The following is a 14,929-nucleotide window of genomic DNA, read 5'->3' as shown; positions in this document are numbered from 1 at the left end:
TATATATATATATATATATATATATATATATATATATATATGTATGCATGCACACACACACAAACCAGTTCTCAAAAAAACACACTGGTTTAGAATTTACGAGTGAAAACCTTACAAGGTACAGTAAAACAATTAATATGCTTAGGTGCCAGATTTTTATTTTTAAAATACTAGCCTGTAAAATGAACGTACTCTAATTCCATTAGCAGCGTGAGCATTTTTCAGCTGACTTGCCTAATATAGTTTAGGCATGTTAAATATGCAGATTGCTCTAAAATGTTCATTGGTGATGTTTGTTAAAAGATAAATTTTGGTGAATGGATTAAAAGGCAGATGAACTACCGAAACAAAGTAAGAAACAAAAACAAAAACCCAAACCACAAGCCACATATATTCCAAATATTCTAATGTTCCACTTACAAGAATAATCATTTCAAGCAAAGAAGACTTCAACAGAACATATGGCTTTATAATAACATCAATTTATCAACTAAGTTGTAACAATACTTAATCTCTACTGATAGACTTACATTTTTTTTAGACTTACATTTTTGATCCTTTAGTACAATACAGAAAACAATTGCCAGTCAAAAACTGCTTATAAAAAAACCCCAAATATTTTTTATTCAAAATCACTTTTGTAAGTTAGAACAACCAAAATAACACTCAGAGGGCATTTCAATTCTACAATTCTTTGCCAACCTGGTCGAAAAATGAATTCAGAATTTTGTACAGGTTGAAAAATGTATGGAAACTGCCTAATAATTTGCTCAGATTAACAACTGTCAAATAGTTATGTTTCAAATACACTAGATCTGTGTATTCACTTTTAACTATTCTTACAGCCATTTTAAATATAGTATTACTACTGTTATTACATGCATGGCAAGATCTTATTTCACAGACTACCCATTCTTTAGAACAATACAGAATAATCCTACACAAAAATTCTTGGTATTTGTCAGTGTGAGATATTTTCACACTTCTGAATTTCTCTGCACAGTGTCATAGAATCTAGGATATAAAGGTTGCTGGTCCTGATCTTTTGCAGAGTAAGTGCAGCAGTGATGGCCCAGTGGGCTCCAGATGACCCCTCCAGAGCCCAAAATGGTGGCGGTCAGCAGTTCTCAGTCAGCAGCAGCAGATATCACTCATCACACAGGGCCATTAAGTGGTGAATCACCTTGCATGGTTAGCTGGTCAGTCCTCTGCTCTGGACTACTGCTGGGGGACTGGGGACCATGAACTTTGCCTCTGCTGTCTCAGGGCTCTCCTTTGCTTCTTTACAAAGCAGCATCTTGAGAGGTAGACAGTTTTCCTTCTTCAGTTTTGAAGACCACAGTTTCTGTCTTGGCTGAGCATTTCCTTCATGCTGCTATTCATCATTGTCTCAGTTACTTTGTTCATACTTTCTGCATCTTCCACTCCATCAGAGTTGGTTTCCATGGCCAGACTGCCTGGTGCTTCTGGCCGTGCCACCGGTGCAGCAACATTGGACGTCAGGGGGTCCACCGGTTCAGTGCTGGTTTCCATTTCCACTAGAGAATTACTCCTTAAAGAATCTTTTGTTTTCAGGGAAGATGAAAACTCTGAAGGAGAAGCCCAGCAGGTCTCTTTAGTTGGCATTAGCTCCTCTATGCTCCAGATGTTTACCCCACAGATTCTAAAGGAGCACTTTGGTTTGTCTCCATTGGGACATCAAAGTTGGTTGGGTGGTTCATTCAAGCCTACCTCCATTTTATCCTGTATTGGCATTACCGAATTCAAACAAGTCTTGTTTTGCTCCAAGTTCTTCAGAGTCTGTACTTTCCTCACTGTGTCTACTCTTCAAGCTGGATCATCTTTGGGATTCTGTTGTCAATGCAATGTTTTCTTTCTAGACATCTTCCTCATCAGAGCCACTTTCATCAAACTGCTGTGTTCTTTCCTTTTTCATTTTTATTGAGAGTAAAGTTGATGTCTGATACTCAATCAAAAGAAACACTGCCGATGTCATCTTTTTTGATCTGCAAGCTCCTCATGGTTGAAGCCAAACTGGTCAATAAAATTGGATGTCATCTGTTGCTTCTCATAATCAGAAAAGGCTTGATTTGCCGTGTTCCTCTTGTTTGTTAGTTTCTCCTAAGGAGCTTGGGCAGAACATCTCTCATTGCTTCCTGACTTCGCTGGGAAGATCTTTGTTAAGTTGGTGTACTGATATGCTGTTGGGGCCCTTATCAATACTGTGCATGATACAATTAGCTATCCTTGCTAGATGTCCCATGTGATCTTGCCATCTTCCTGCCTCAGCCTGTTTGTTCTCGTTCATTTCCCAGGCTTCAAGTATTCATTCCATTAATTGATATTTTTGAAAAAGATGTTTAAATAACAAATTGTTACTAGTGGAATCTTGGTCAGTGATTGTGCCATTTCTGTGTTTTCAAAAAAACTTGCAAGAATCAGTTCAATACAAATTTCCACTTGTGTATGCAAAAAGTTATTCCATGTGTATTTGAAGAAAATGTCCAGTATGACTCCAATGCTATTCAGCTCCGTGAGGCTGCCATTTATACTGCTGATGTTCATTTGAAGCAGGCTGGATATCAACCTAAGCACATCTAACAGGGTCTTCCCCATGGGAAGACCAAGTGCATCCCATGTAGTTTTCATCACACTTTTCTTGGGTGGCTCAAGCAGGAATTCATGAAAAGATCCAAGTCTTCCTCTGATGGCTTCTAGAACACTCTTGTTGACTGAACAAACTGAATGATTCATGCCTGGTGAGCAGATCTCTATAGGGCCTTCAAGTGCTGGTCATCCTGTCTCATGAGTCAGCAATATCTGTATTGCACTGACGATGCTGATTAATTTTTCTCCTTGTGGAAGATAATTGATAGAGGCTGCTTTATTATTTCTTGCTTTTCGAGAGTAGCAAGAAGGGGATCTGGTTCTATACTGTTCTGAACTTGTAACATCTCGTCTCTGCTCATGCAAACAATTTCACAAAGTGACTGTGATGCATTTGAATGCCCATCTTCTTCTTGTGATTGATGAACTAATTCCACAAGGTTCTGGATAATTTTCTCCTCATTTAACCAATTCGGCACATCTTGCCTGGGCTGTGGAGGCTCAATATATGTCAGGAGCCTGAGAAACATACCTACAAGAGCAGAAGTTCCCATATGCTTAATAATAAGATCTACAAAATCATGTTTCTTCTTTGAGGAATCCAAAATCTGTTCTGGTTTTCTGCTGATAAGAATACTAGGCACCTTGCTGAAGAAACTGGCAAGTAGTGGGTTTAAGGAAGGAATATTTAGGAGGAAGCTATATAATTTTATTAACAAGAATTCATCTTCTCTCAGTCTATCATTCATCTGGGAGACATCCGATGTGAGAAACTCACAAGATATATTTGGATACTTGTATCTGATCTTTTCTTCCATGTCTTGAGGTGGTTCGTCTATAATGAATGAGACTAAATCTTCGAGACATTCTGCTTTTAACAGAAACTCTATGTTTGCAGTTCTGAGCTTTACATTCTTGTAAAACACCATTCTCATCCATTAACTTCTTCAGTTACATCTTCTCTTTCTAGGAATGTGTGTATGTGGGATGGTGAGTCAAATTTGATGATGATCAAATTTCCAAAACATGCTGGTCTTTCAAACCACGTTTAAAAATTGAAAGAAATGTTTTCTTCTTTGTGGCTCCCAAGCCATTATAAGACATCCTGGTAACAGTTTTCTTCCGATTTACTGGATTAGCAGATTAGCAGGAACAAAGTGGGATATGGATATGAAACAGAAGTTTTCCTGGAGGTGCCCATGACCCACTGCTAGTCATGCTCAGGCAGGAAACAGGCTCACTGACACCATCCTGAAGTACCCTTGTATTTTGAGTTAAAGTTATACACTTAGAAGATATTTCCTAATGTCTAAATAAATATTTCATAAAAGATAAATAAATGGTTTTCACTTTTATCTTTTTATTATAAAATGAAAGGCAGTTATAGAAAAGCACACAAAATAAATGTATAGCTCAATGAGATATTTTAAGGTAGACGTTCTTGTAACTACTACTCATGTCAATAAAGAAATTTTCTAGTACCTGGAGGCCTCTCCATAACCCCTTCACCATTTCCAACCTCCTCCCTCCTACCAAAAGTAGTCAGTATCCTATTTCAGTTTACCGCTTCCCTGCATTTCTTTATAATGTCACATCCAAGTAAGGATCCCTTGGTAACATAATTTAGTAGTACTAATATTTTGCTGTCTTTTAAGTATTCCATTGAAGAATGCTAGATATTTGACTTGTAGAATATCTGTCTCATGATCTGGATTTTGCAGGCAGCATACTCGTGTCTGAGTGTCCTCTCTTTTACTTTTTTTTTTTGTGTGTGTGTGAGGTTATTATAGGTGGTCTTTAATGCATAGCTCCATTAATTCATTGGAGGATACAAAAAGGTTATATTCCAATTCTATTATTTTTATTTATTTATCAATTGAATACTTTTATAAAGCAACACCTCCCCCTCATCTACTATTTGCTCACCCAGTGGAAAATCTAAATAGGAAAGGCACGATAAATGCTTGAGTTTGTGCTTTTGTGTATACATGTTCAAGACTGGTTTGCTATCATCCTTCAACGTTAAACAATTAGTTTTTTAGTGTATTATTATGAATAAATATCTTTTTCATTATTTGTCACTAAAAGCCTCTTGAAACTGGCTCTGGGGTCATTTTGACACAACTATAATGGTCTTTGAAGGCTTCCTTAATGTCTATATAAAAACAGTTTTTAGACTCATTTTGTACATTTCCTGCTCCAGTCCTGGAATTGGACATATCACTATGAAGCTCCAATTTCTTTTGGTGATAAATAATAATTTAAAACTATAATCTGGGAGTTAGAAATGCTCATTTCATCTGGATTGCTTTCTATATCTATGCAGTCAGTAAAATACAGTAGAAATGAGCATTTTAATAGCATGAGTTCATATGGATAATTCAATTCAAATGCAGGTTTATGGTCTTCTTAAAAAACTTAACCACTTCTGTATTATACCTGTATTTCTTTCTTCCACTCTAAAAATCTTTATTCTCAATATCTCAAATGATGATAGAGTTAGAATAACTCATAATTACTCATTTGTTTTATACAGTGCCAGATACCCTATAATTTTGAAATAACAATATTAATACTACCACCTTCAATGCAATTAATGAGGAAATTCAGATTTATTTTCATAAAGTCCCTCCTCATTTATCCGATCATCATTTAAAAATGTCAGAGCACACAGTGAAACAATACTCTCTCCATTTAACCTTCATTTAGTCTTAGATCTACAAACATCCATAGGTTTAATGCTCACCACAAATTCTTATAGTGATGCTTTCCAGTCATTTTAGTTGTCAAAAGCTCATCCTGTAGTAAATTCCTCAGGCAGGGCTCAGGGGAAAAATATTTTTTAAGTTCCTCATGTTGATAATAGTTTGGACTTTTATAGTTCAAATCAGTTTTGCTGAATTTAAAACCTTCATTTTTCCCCTTGCATATCATAAATATGTCATTCCATTTTCTCTGGGCTTAAAATGCTATGGTCAAAAAGAGTGATGATAAATTTTTTTTTTCCCTTTTAGGTCAATTTATTTTTTGTGCCTAATGTCAAAAATTTTTCTTTTTTTTTTCTTCGAAGCCCAACATTTCTTGGCATTTGTCATTTTGGGAGCATATTCTTATGTATGTGATATGCCTTATTGGTATGTAATTTTAACTCTTCTTTGTTATGTTTCCTGAATTGAAATTTTTATTATTATTTTTTCTTTTTCTCTTACCCCTCCTCCATCTTTTGGGTGGTTATTAATGTCTATTGGAATTTCTTTCAAGGACTTCTTTTGCCTATTATCTTGAATATTTGTTACTTTTTTTTTAACCTATTCTTTCATTTACTTCCAGTTTTTCAAAAAGATACCCACTTTCCCACTTTTAACCTTCTATTTATTTTTTTATGGTGTTATCTATTGTGTTTATTTTTATGTTTTTCTAGTTTACTGTTTATTTCTGAAAAGTTGAGTTTCTTTTATTTCTGACATTTTCCTAGCTCTATTAATATACTTCTGTTTTTCTTTTGTGTTGTTCTTTAATTTTTTTTTCGTGTCTTAGGTCATTTTTATTGTATTTAGCTCATTTTGAACTAGCATGGTATAGTACATCATCATTAGTACAACATCTTTTTGGTATGCTTTCATATGTTGTATGGAAATTGACTTCAATATTTTTATGTTTCCTATTTTGATGTGAAATTATTTTCTTCTGAGTTTTTAGGAGGAGATCTAGTTCTGGGAGATTTTCCAGACCTCCCTCATTTTCTTTTCTTGTTTTTGTGTAAAGGCAAAACTACAGCAGCTTGCTTTCTTTTCCTTCCCCAGTTTTCTCTAAAATTTCTCTTTCTTTGTTTCTATTGTACTTGTTCTGCTCAATTCTTTCTCCACTCCAGGCAGTTTCTCTTCCACTTGGGAAACTAAACTGGTCAGTTTTGAGATTTCCCTGGGGCCAAACTGCTCCAGTCTTATCAGATGGTCTTATTCGCCTCAAATTGGATCTGGCAATAGCACTCAGTTCAGCCACTGTTTTCAAACTGAACTGCTGTGACAGACACCTTGTTTCTTTGTCTGCTTTCTCTTGCACAGGGACTGTTGTCATGTGGGTCTTGTGGTTGTTGGTGGTTGGTCCTTGATCATTTGTATTTTGACATTTGTAGGGGTTACTTTGTCACTCGATGTGCTGTAAATATTACTTAGGGGTTTTTGGACATACTACCTAGCTGTTTTTTGTGTTTCAAAGATATTCAAAAACCATGTCTCCATAGCCATCTTTCAGTAATCTCCCTCTCCCTCCTTCTTGCAGCATAATACAGTGATTAAAAGAACTGATTCTGGAACTAGGATTACTTGGGTTCAAGTCCCAACTCTACCACTTATAAGCAGTGTTACTTTGACACAGTTCTCAACTCTAAAACTGTGGTAATAATAGAATTTACCTTAAAGGATTGTTATTAGAATTAAATGAATTAATATTATTAAAGTACATAATTATGTCTGGTACATGGTGACTGCAATATATGTATTTGTTAAATAAATTAAATTTAGTATTAATATATACTAGTCATTTAAAAGTTCAGTAAATACAACATTCAAAAACAGAAAAATGCCATCACTGTCATTCCTTTATTAATTTATTCCAAAAATTTGTAAATCATATTATAATTAATTAGATATATACAATTATTTTGCATAAGGAAGAGACTATTGAGTCGTAATCAATGAATGGTCAAGTAAATATACTAAATTGCTGATAATTAAATACAAGATAATATAATTAATTTAAAATAATAAGTTTACCATAATGGCCTAGAAACAAAGATCTGATTAGGTTACTGATACTTTGGAGTATTAGTCAAGAAAATAATTATTAGTCTTCCTGAAGTTACTTAGGTATTGACTAGAAGGATAAGATGATAAACTTTGAAAAGATCTTCTGTCTTCATGATCCAAGATGTCATTTATCACATTTAAATTGCTCCCTAACAATTTCATCCTTAATTTCACTGTACAGAAAAAGCAACCAGCCACTTCTAATTTCAAATGACCACAACTATGGATGTAATTTGTAATAAGAGCAATTTAGGTTTGATAAAAGGAAGAACTTCATGAATGTGAAAGAACTTCATGAATTTGAGAATTAAGAAATGAGATTGTATTTTGTCATTAAGGAAGAACTTCATGAATGTGAAAGAACTTCATGAATTTGAGAATTAAGAAATGAGATTGTAGAATTCCCTTTTATTGGCATATTAAAGAACAGGATGATTATTCTAGAATATAGTGGGATGGCTCTTTGATACTGACCACTTATTAATAAAATGATAATATTAATAACAACAATGATGGTGATGGTAGCATAACAATTTAAATGTACTTAATGCCACTGAACTGTACACTTAAAAATGGTTAAAATGGTAAAATTTGTTATGCGTATTTTACCACTATAATAAAATAATTTTTAAAAATCAAACTATACCAAAAAAATCGTAGAAATGCTTAACTAAAAAAGAAAATCTTTCAAAGTATTAAACCACTATTTAACAAACATCCTTCAAGTGGGATTATATTTTTCTTTGTATTTTGTAATTTTTCTTCAAAAAGCATGAAATGGTATAATAAAAGCTGTTATCAAAAGACTTGTACAGTAATAGGAAGCAAACTGTTTAAATTTTCCATCCCTTACATTTTAAAGAGTGAACGCATTTTTAATCAAGATTATGTCCTACCATTATTCAAAACTACCTAGTTTTTCAAAATATTGAGGATAAACTGCTTATACTTAGAATTGCATGCTAGACTGGACATATTAACAATAAAGACTTATACTGTAATGGAACCAGGTTGACCCCTGTTAAACTCTTAGTTTTGCCATTTAACTTTGATGTAACCACCTAAATCCCAATTCAACAAAAAGTAAAACTCAGGTACCTAACTGAACCAGCAAACAGAATATCTCAAGTCCAGGTACACACCAGGAAGTTTGCAATTTAATACTAGCAAAGTACACATCACCTACATTTACATTTTACCCATTCTCTTTTAATATTCTGAAACTTTTTCCTTGAATTAATGTAGACAATCAGAACCTTTTCTTCCCCTATTGGGGAACAATTGTTCTTTTTAGACAGCAATTTGGCATTAAGCCAGGAAACTCATGGTTCTTTATACCATAAATGCTGAGAATGTTGCTCACTATTTTAGGCTAATTCCTTTGTGAAAAGATCTCTGCCACTTTTAAAAAATAGGAACAGTTACACTTCTCTTAAGAAACTGAGTTACCTTAGACACAATAAATTGTGTAATTAATGGGACAGTTCTTTATTTGTGTTATAGCTGCTAGGGCGTTCAGAGACGAATCTGTAACCTCCATACTCTGAGTAGTTAACTCACTTTTGGCTTCACTTTTTTTCTCCTATCATGATTCATCCATTATCTTTACTTCCAAAAACAGAGATAATACCACCTCTCATAAATATCAAAGTGTCCCATACACTGCCTAGACCATATTAGGGGTTCGAAAGTACTAATTTCACATGACAGACTCCTGACTTTCAAATAACATAGTTTGATGTACTCTTGCTGATTTTGTACAACTGCCAGTACTAATTTCACATGACAGACTCCTGACTTTCAAATAACATAGTTTGATGTACTCTTGCTTGTACAACTGCTTGATAAAATTCAGCATATTCCAAATTCCTTTTGCAATAATGAAAATAACTAAAAATAAACAATCAAATACCAAAACAAATGAATAATGAAGTTACCTGAAATAGTAAATGGCAAAAGAAACTGGATCTAAGCCTGTATTCAATTTGAGGCCTTACTTGTCTGAATTGATAAGTGACCTAACATAGCTTACCAATTTCCGTTATATCTAAAAATGAGCCATCAAACATACTTTCTATTTACAAACAACTTACATCATAAAAATATTTTATATCTTTTCAATATATGAATAATTTATAACAAACTTAATCTTTAAAAATTTTGAAGTACTTATCCTAAAATAAGACCTTGATATATATCAGTGCTACTGAAAGAATCCAGCAATGAAAGTAAGTGGAGAAGTAAAAGATAATTGCCAACATTTAACAGTTTGGTGTACATAAGTAGTAAAAGCAAGTTATACAAGTAAATGCCCTTGTCTTCTGAGTGGCTAAGGTAAGGGAGAAATGCCACACTGTAGTTGCGTTGTTGTTGGTTATAATTTTTCTTAATTTGTTTCTATACACATGAAAACCTACCCACATTACACAGGAAAATTTCAGAGTTCATCAGTGTAAAAATTTTATTTCTCCTTTGTTTCCCTTCCCCACCACTTTACAATATCTGAAATTTGACTTAATCCACAATATTCTCTTTATCATTTGTAATCAGTCATGTAAAATGTGAGAAAAAAACCACTAATCAATTTAAAATCTCAGCCCCCATTCCCCATTGCTACAGCAAATTTAGGATAAGTCTACAGCATTCACTCACTTTAGCTGGTTCTGATACTGAGGCATACTTTTTTATTTGAGAATCAACACCTAAAGACTTGGCTAACTGTACAGCATTTGAATCATCACTGATAAGTGTCCCAAGAGCCACCAGAAGTCTAAAAGTGGCTTCTAGGTCTTGCACAACTTCCAAGATTGTGCTAATTACCGACAAGCATTGAGCTTTCCCTTCAATGTTATGGTCTTTATGAAAACAAACAGAATAGTTCAGGGTCAATGTAGCCAGAGCAATGTGAATGTTCTTATTGCTCACTGATTTCAGTTCTATTGCATGGGACATCAGTGATTCCCTCTGGGACATCATGAGCTTTTGTCCTGCCTGGCCAACAAAACAATTGCAAAAAGTCCTGAGAGCAAGCAGCTGGTTTGCTGGCTTTCCTTTAGGGTTCAAAAGATTGATAAGATGACTGCTGAACTGAGCTCCTTCCTTTTCATTGCAGAAGTTCTCATTCACATTGTGATGTTTAATTGACAACCGAAGAATGTCAAGTGCAGGAAAGACAATATCTATTAAAAAGAAAAATTTATTAATGTTTATGAAAATCTAGAAAATCCCTTATAACTTTTACTCAATTTTTAAGGATTTTATTTTCTCACTACAAAACTAACACCATTTTAGAAAATGCCAAAAAGCATGTGCCTGCTTTACAAAATGCATATTTTTCTAAAACTTGTGTTAATTGATTCTTCATATTTATATAGACTGTACTTATTGCTATAAGATCATATATGCTTTTTGATAACTCTCAGGTTATCAAAAAGTCTGATACACAGTGAGTATTCAATGCTTCATATTTATATAGACTGTACTTATTGCTATAAGATCATATATGCTTTTTGATAACTCTCTCAGGTTATCAAAAAGTCTGATACACGGTGAGTATTCAATAATAAATTGAAAGAATGGGGTGGAGATCTTGCTTTTAAAAATCCCAAAACAAGACCAAAGAGTGAACAGAGAAAGTTCTTTAGAAAAGAATTCCATTAACAGATACTGATAGGATGCTTATAGGTTGGTGGGAGTTTTATAATAGAGGGCTTGGATAGACACCATCTGAACGAATACTCTAAACAATATTAGCATCACTGCAAGGGAGGAAATCTGACATTTTGTGCTCTATAATATAAAGGTACAATGCAGAATCATTTAGAAAAGGATCTTCACCTAAAAAAAAACCAAAACAATTGAACAAGAAGCTAATTATACCTCTAGCAGGAAACAGAGATAGAGGAATACATTAAGCAATCAGCCAAATCCACAATATGGGAAATGTTGTAGGAAAAATGGACTTTTTCTCCAGTAAATCAATGGCATGAAAAAATAATGGGGGAGAGGACACTTTTGGAATTAAAAAAGACTTAAGTAACATAACTGAAAAGAAAATACTTATAGCAACTCTTTATAGTTTAGGATTAACAGGTCATAGTGTTGCTTCAGTGGCTTGCTGGGGTTACACAAATGCTCTGAAACATTATACAAATTGGTGCATGTACGGGGATCACTATATTACCTTCAGATTCTCATAAGGCACATGACCAAAACAGTATTATGAATTATAGTTGTGTAGCAAATCCTTTTTGTGAAGTTCCTCACAGTGTGAATTGGGACTATCCAAGTTAATTTTTATTTGATCTAGAAACACCAGTAATATTGATAGAAATGTTTTCTCCAGTAAATCAATGGCATGAAAAAATAATGGGGGAGAGGACACTTTTGGAATTAAAAAAGACTTAAGTAACATAACTGAAAAGAAAATACTTATAGCAACTCTTTATAGTTTAGGATTAACAGGTCATAGTGTTGCTTCAGTGGCTTGCTGGGGTTACACAAATGCTCTGAAACATTATACAAATTGGTGCATGTACGGGGATCACTATATTACCTTCAGATTCTCATAAGGCACATGACCAAAACAGTATTATGAATTATAGTGGTGTAGCGAATCCTTTTTGTGAAGTTCCTCACAGTGTGAATTGGGACTATCCAAGTTAATTTTTATTTGATCTAGAAACACCAGTAATATTGATAGAAATAAAAAAACACAATTCCTGCTTTCTAGTTACATTTTGAAGAGTGTTTATTTACCTTCAGGCCAGTTAATAGCTTTCCACAAAATCTGAAATTGCTGGGCTGTGGGTTTTTCTGAAGAACTATTACATATTAGAGACAGAATCTTTTCAAGAAGTATCAAATCATCCTCAGTTAACTTCTTCTCTTCAGGTGCAGTTCCATTAAGTTCCTTCAGTTTACCTAGAACCCAAAACCAAACCTTCAAAATTCCCTAATTGTAATTAGCCAGATAATGCATAAAAACCAAAATTTTCAATAAGAGTACTGTACTGCACAACATGAGAAATTAAGACTTCTCTCAGCAATTATCAAAGACCATAAAATAAGGGCTTGTGAGTATTTTTAAGCTGAGCACAGTAGGGTAAAAGAAAGGTTACTGTGACTGTTTTTATTTTACCTTTTATTTTCTAAGGACTTCTGAAGCTTTCTGCTTTGAATAAACTTTTAAAATGTCATATTTGTAACCATTTTGAACGATTTTCAAAGCAAATATATATATATACACGTATACATATATCCAAGTATAGATCAATCTTTTATTTTCCCAATGAGAAAATTTACAACAACTTTTTAGCCAACTTATGTCAACTTCTGATTGTCAATGACATGGTCAAAGAGTTAAATGACTACTGATAAATATTCAATTGACTTAATTCCATATGCATATTTGACATTATTTATTTCAAAAACTTATTGAATGGAAATATTGCCTTTTCTTCCTTTGTTAACATTTCATGGGGCCGGCCCGGTGGCTCACTCGGGAGAGTGCGGTGCTGATAACACCAAGGCCCCGGGTTCGGATCCCATATAGGGATGGCCGGTTCGCTCACTGGCTGAGCGTGGTGCTGACAACACCAAATCAAGGGTTAAGATCCCCTTACCGGTCATCTTTTAAAAAAAAAAAAAAAAACATTTCATGAAACAATTTCCTTCAAATCCTTCACATACATTTTCAATATCAGTGTCCTTGTCATCACTAGTACTGTTTTGAGTCATCTAACACTGTTTGTCTGAAAATCTTTATCTCAAGAATAAAAAAACCAAAATTCCTATCACAAATGTTAAGAAGATAAAGTGTCCAAATTTACAAATTTTTATCAACCACAGATGGAAACTTGGACCTGTTTCATTATTCTTTGGCAATAAAATTTTTAACACAAACTATTGAAAACAAAGTTTATCTAAGGAATACAAACAGCAAGAAACCTCTTACATTTGTACAAAACTTTAAAAATGTATACAAGTGTACATATACTTCTTTATTGTTCAGAATAAAGCAATTAAGAAAACACCTATGAGTGACTTTTATAAAGATATCATGAAGGATAATACTGAGCAAAAAACCCTGCCTTATATTCAGGTATGTATGTTATAATCTCAATTAATTCTCACAATAATCTTAGTGGTAAACAGAGCTAGTAATTCTTTTTTTTTTTTTTTTTTTTTTTGTCCTTTTTGAGACCGGCCGCACCACACTCAGCTGTGAGCACACCGGTCATCCCTATATAGGATCCGAACCCGCGGCGGGAGCGCTGCTGCGCCCCCAGCGCCGTACTCTCCCGAGTGCGCCACGGGCTCGGCCCAGAGCTAGTAATTCTTAGTTCAAAAAACCTTGTCATTTTGTTTTGAGAAAAACTAACAGGAAACGCAAAGTCAATAGAACAGTTAGAGTAGTTTCATTTTCAATGGGCAATTTTTTTTTTCTCTCTTTTTTTTGGCAACTGGCCAGTACAGGGATTGAACACTGGACCTTGGTGTTATGTTATCAGCATCACATTCTAACCAATTGAGTGAACTGGCCAGCCCTTTAATGGGAAATTTAAAATGGTGTTTTATTATTTCTAAGAGCCATTAATTTTTATTTATTTATTTATTTATTATCTATCTATCTATCTATCTATCNGCAAGTGCTATGAGCAATGTAGCAGATCATCTGCTTCAAGATCTTTCTACTACCAGGTGTGTTGTTCGACACAAGGCCAAGAGCGTGGACTATTTTCACTGTGAAAAGACAGCAGTGAAATCTAAAATATTAGCATGTAGTGTGAATATACGTCAGTTCTTACTGTAGTTGAATCCAGTTCTCCTTGGCAGGTTATGCTGTGTTCAAGCTCTGACGAACTGGGTCATTTTTTTTTCTCCTTTAAATTCCTTCCCCAAACTGTTTTTTCCAAATGTCAAATTTATGTTTATAGCCAAGGTAAACCTGCTAACTTCTGTGTCTTAGACTTCTAAAACATGGCCCACAGCATGGACAGTTAAAGAATAATTACAGTATGTAAAGCAGAGCAGTGAAAATTGCAAAGTAATTCCAATTCACAAAATCGCTATTTTTAAATATCTATCCTGAATTTGCCATGATGTTAAGAGAAATGGGACACTGCAGCACCAGGCCATATCTATAAACTCTAATTTTGCATTTTCACAATCAACTTGCTACCAACATATCTTGTAATTGTGTGCTTTGACAGATGATGTTGACAAAACTATGCCATGAGCTTTGCCGACCTGAGGCTTACATGTTTGAGCAAATAATGAGAAATTGAATCATTCATTTGCCAAATGTCAAAATATTTTTGCTACATCAATATTTTATAATATCTCTCGGTTTTCAGGTGTTGTTGATTGCTTTCTTTTTCTTTATCAGGGGTTGATGTTGGTCATATTTTGCATGTAACTTAATTATTCAAAATGCAAAGGACTCAAAAACATTTGTTATCGTTTCTGCAAAGCCAGTCCAATTTCATTTTATGCCATTCATTATTAGCATT

The 14,929-nt window shown here is 34.1% G+C and overlaps 1 protein-coding gene and 1 pseudogene across 1 annotated transcript in view; both read right to left on the bottom strand.

The window, feature by feature from the left end:
- Positions 1–1,154: 1,154 nt before the first annotated feature.
- LOC103606427 lies at positions 1,155–3,635 on the bottom strand (annotated as a pseudogene).
- Positions 3,636–9,850: 6,215 nt separating this feature from the next.
- Positions 9,851–14,929, bottom strand: part of LOC103606428 (phospholipase A-2-activating protein-like) — a 51,589-nt gene continuing 46,510 nt past the window's right edge. Inside the window, exons 5-6 of the mRNA XM_008591026.1 lie at positions 12,174–12,369; positions 9,851–10,594 (exon numbers count right to left, since the gene is read on the bottom strand). Of these exons, the coding sequence (XP_008589248.1) occupies positions 10,029–10,594; positions 12,174–12,369 (762 nt within the window). The 3' untranslated portion in view covers positions 9,851–10,028. The remainder of the gene's footprint in view (positions 10,595–12,173; positions 12,370–14,929) is intronic.

The sequence above is a fragment of the Galeopterus variegatus genome, unplaced genomic scaffold (genome assembly GCF_000696425.1).
Source record: "Galeopterus variegatus unplaced genomic scaffold, G_variegatus-3.0.2 Scaffold6573, whole genome shotgun sequence".
NCBI classification, from domain to species: Eukaryota; Metazoa; Chordata; class Mammalia; order Dermoptera; family Cynocephalidae; genus Galeopterus; species Galeopterus variegatus.
This window is presented reverse-complemented; position numbering and strand designations above follow the sequence as displayed.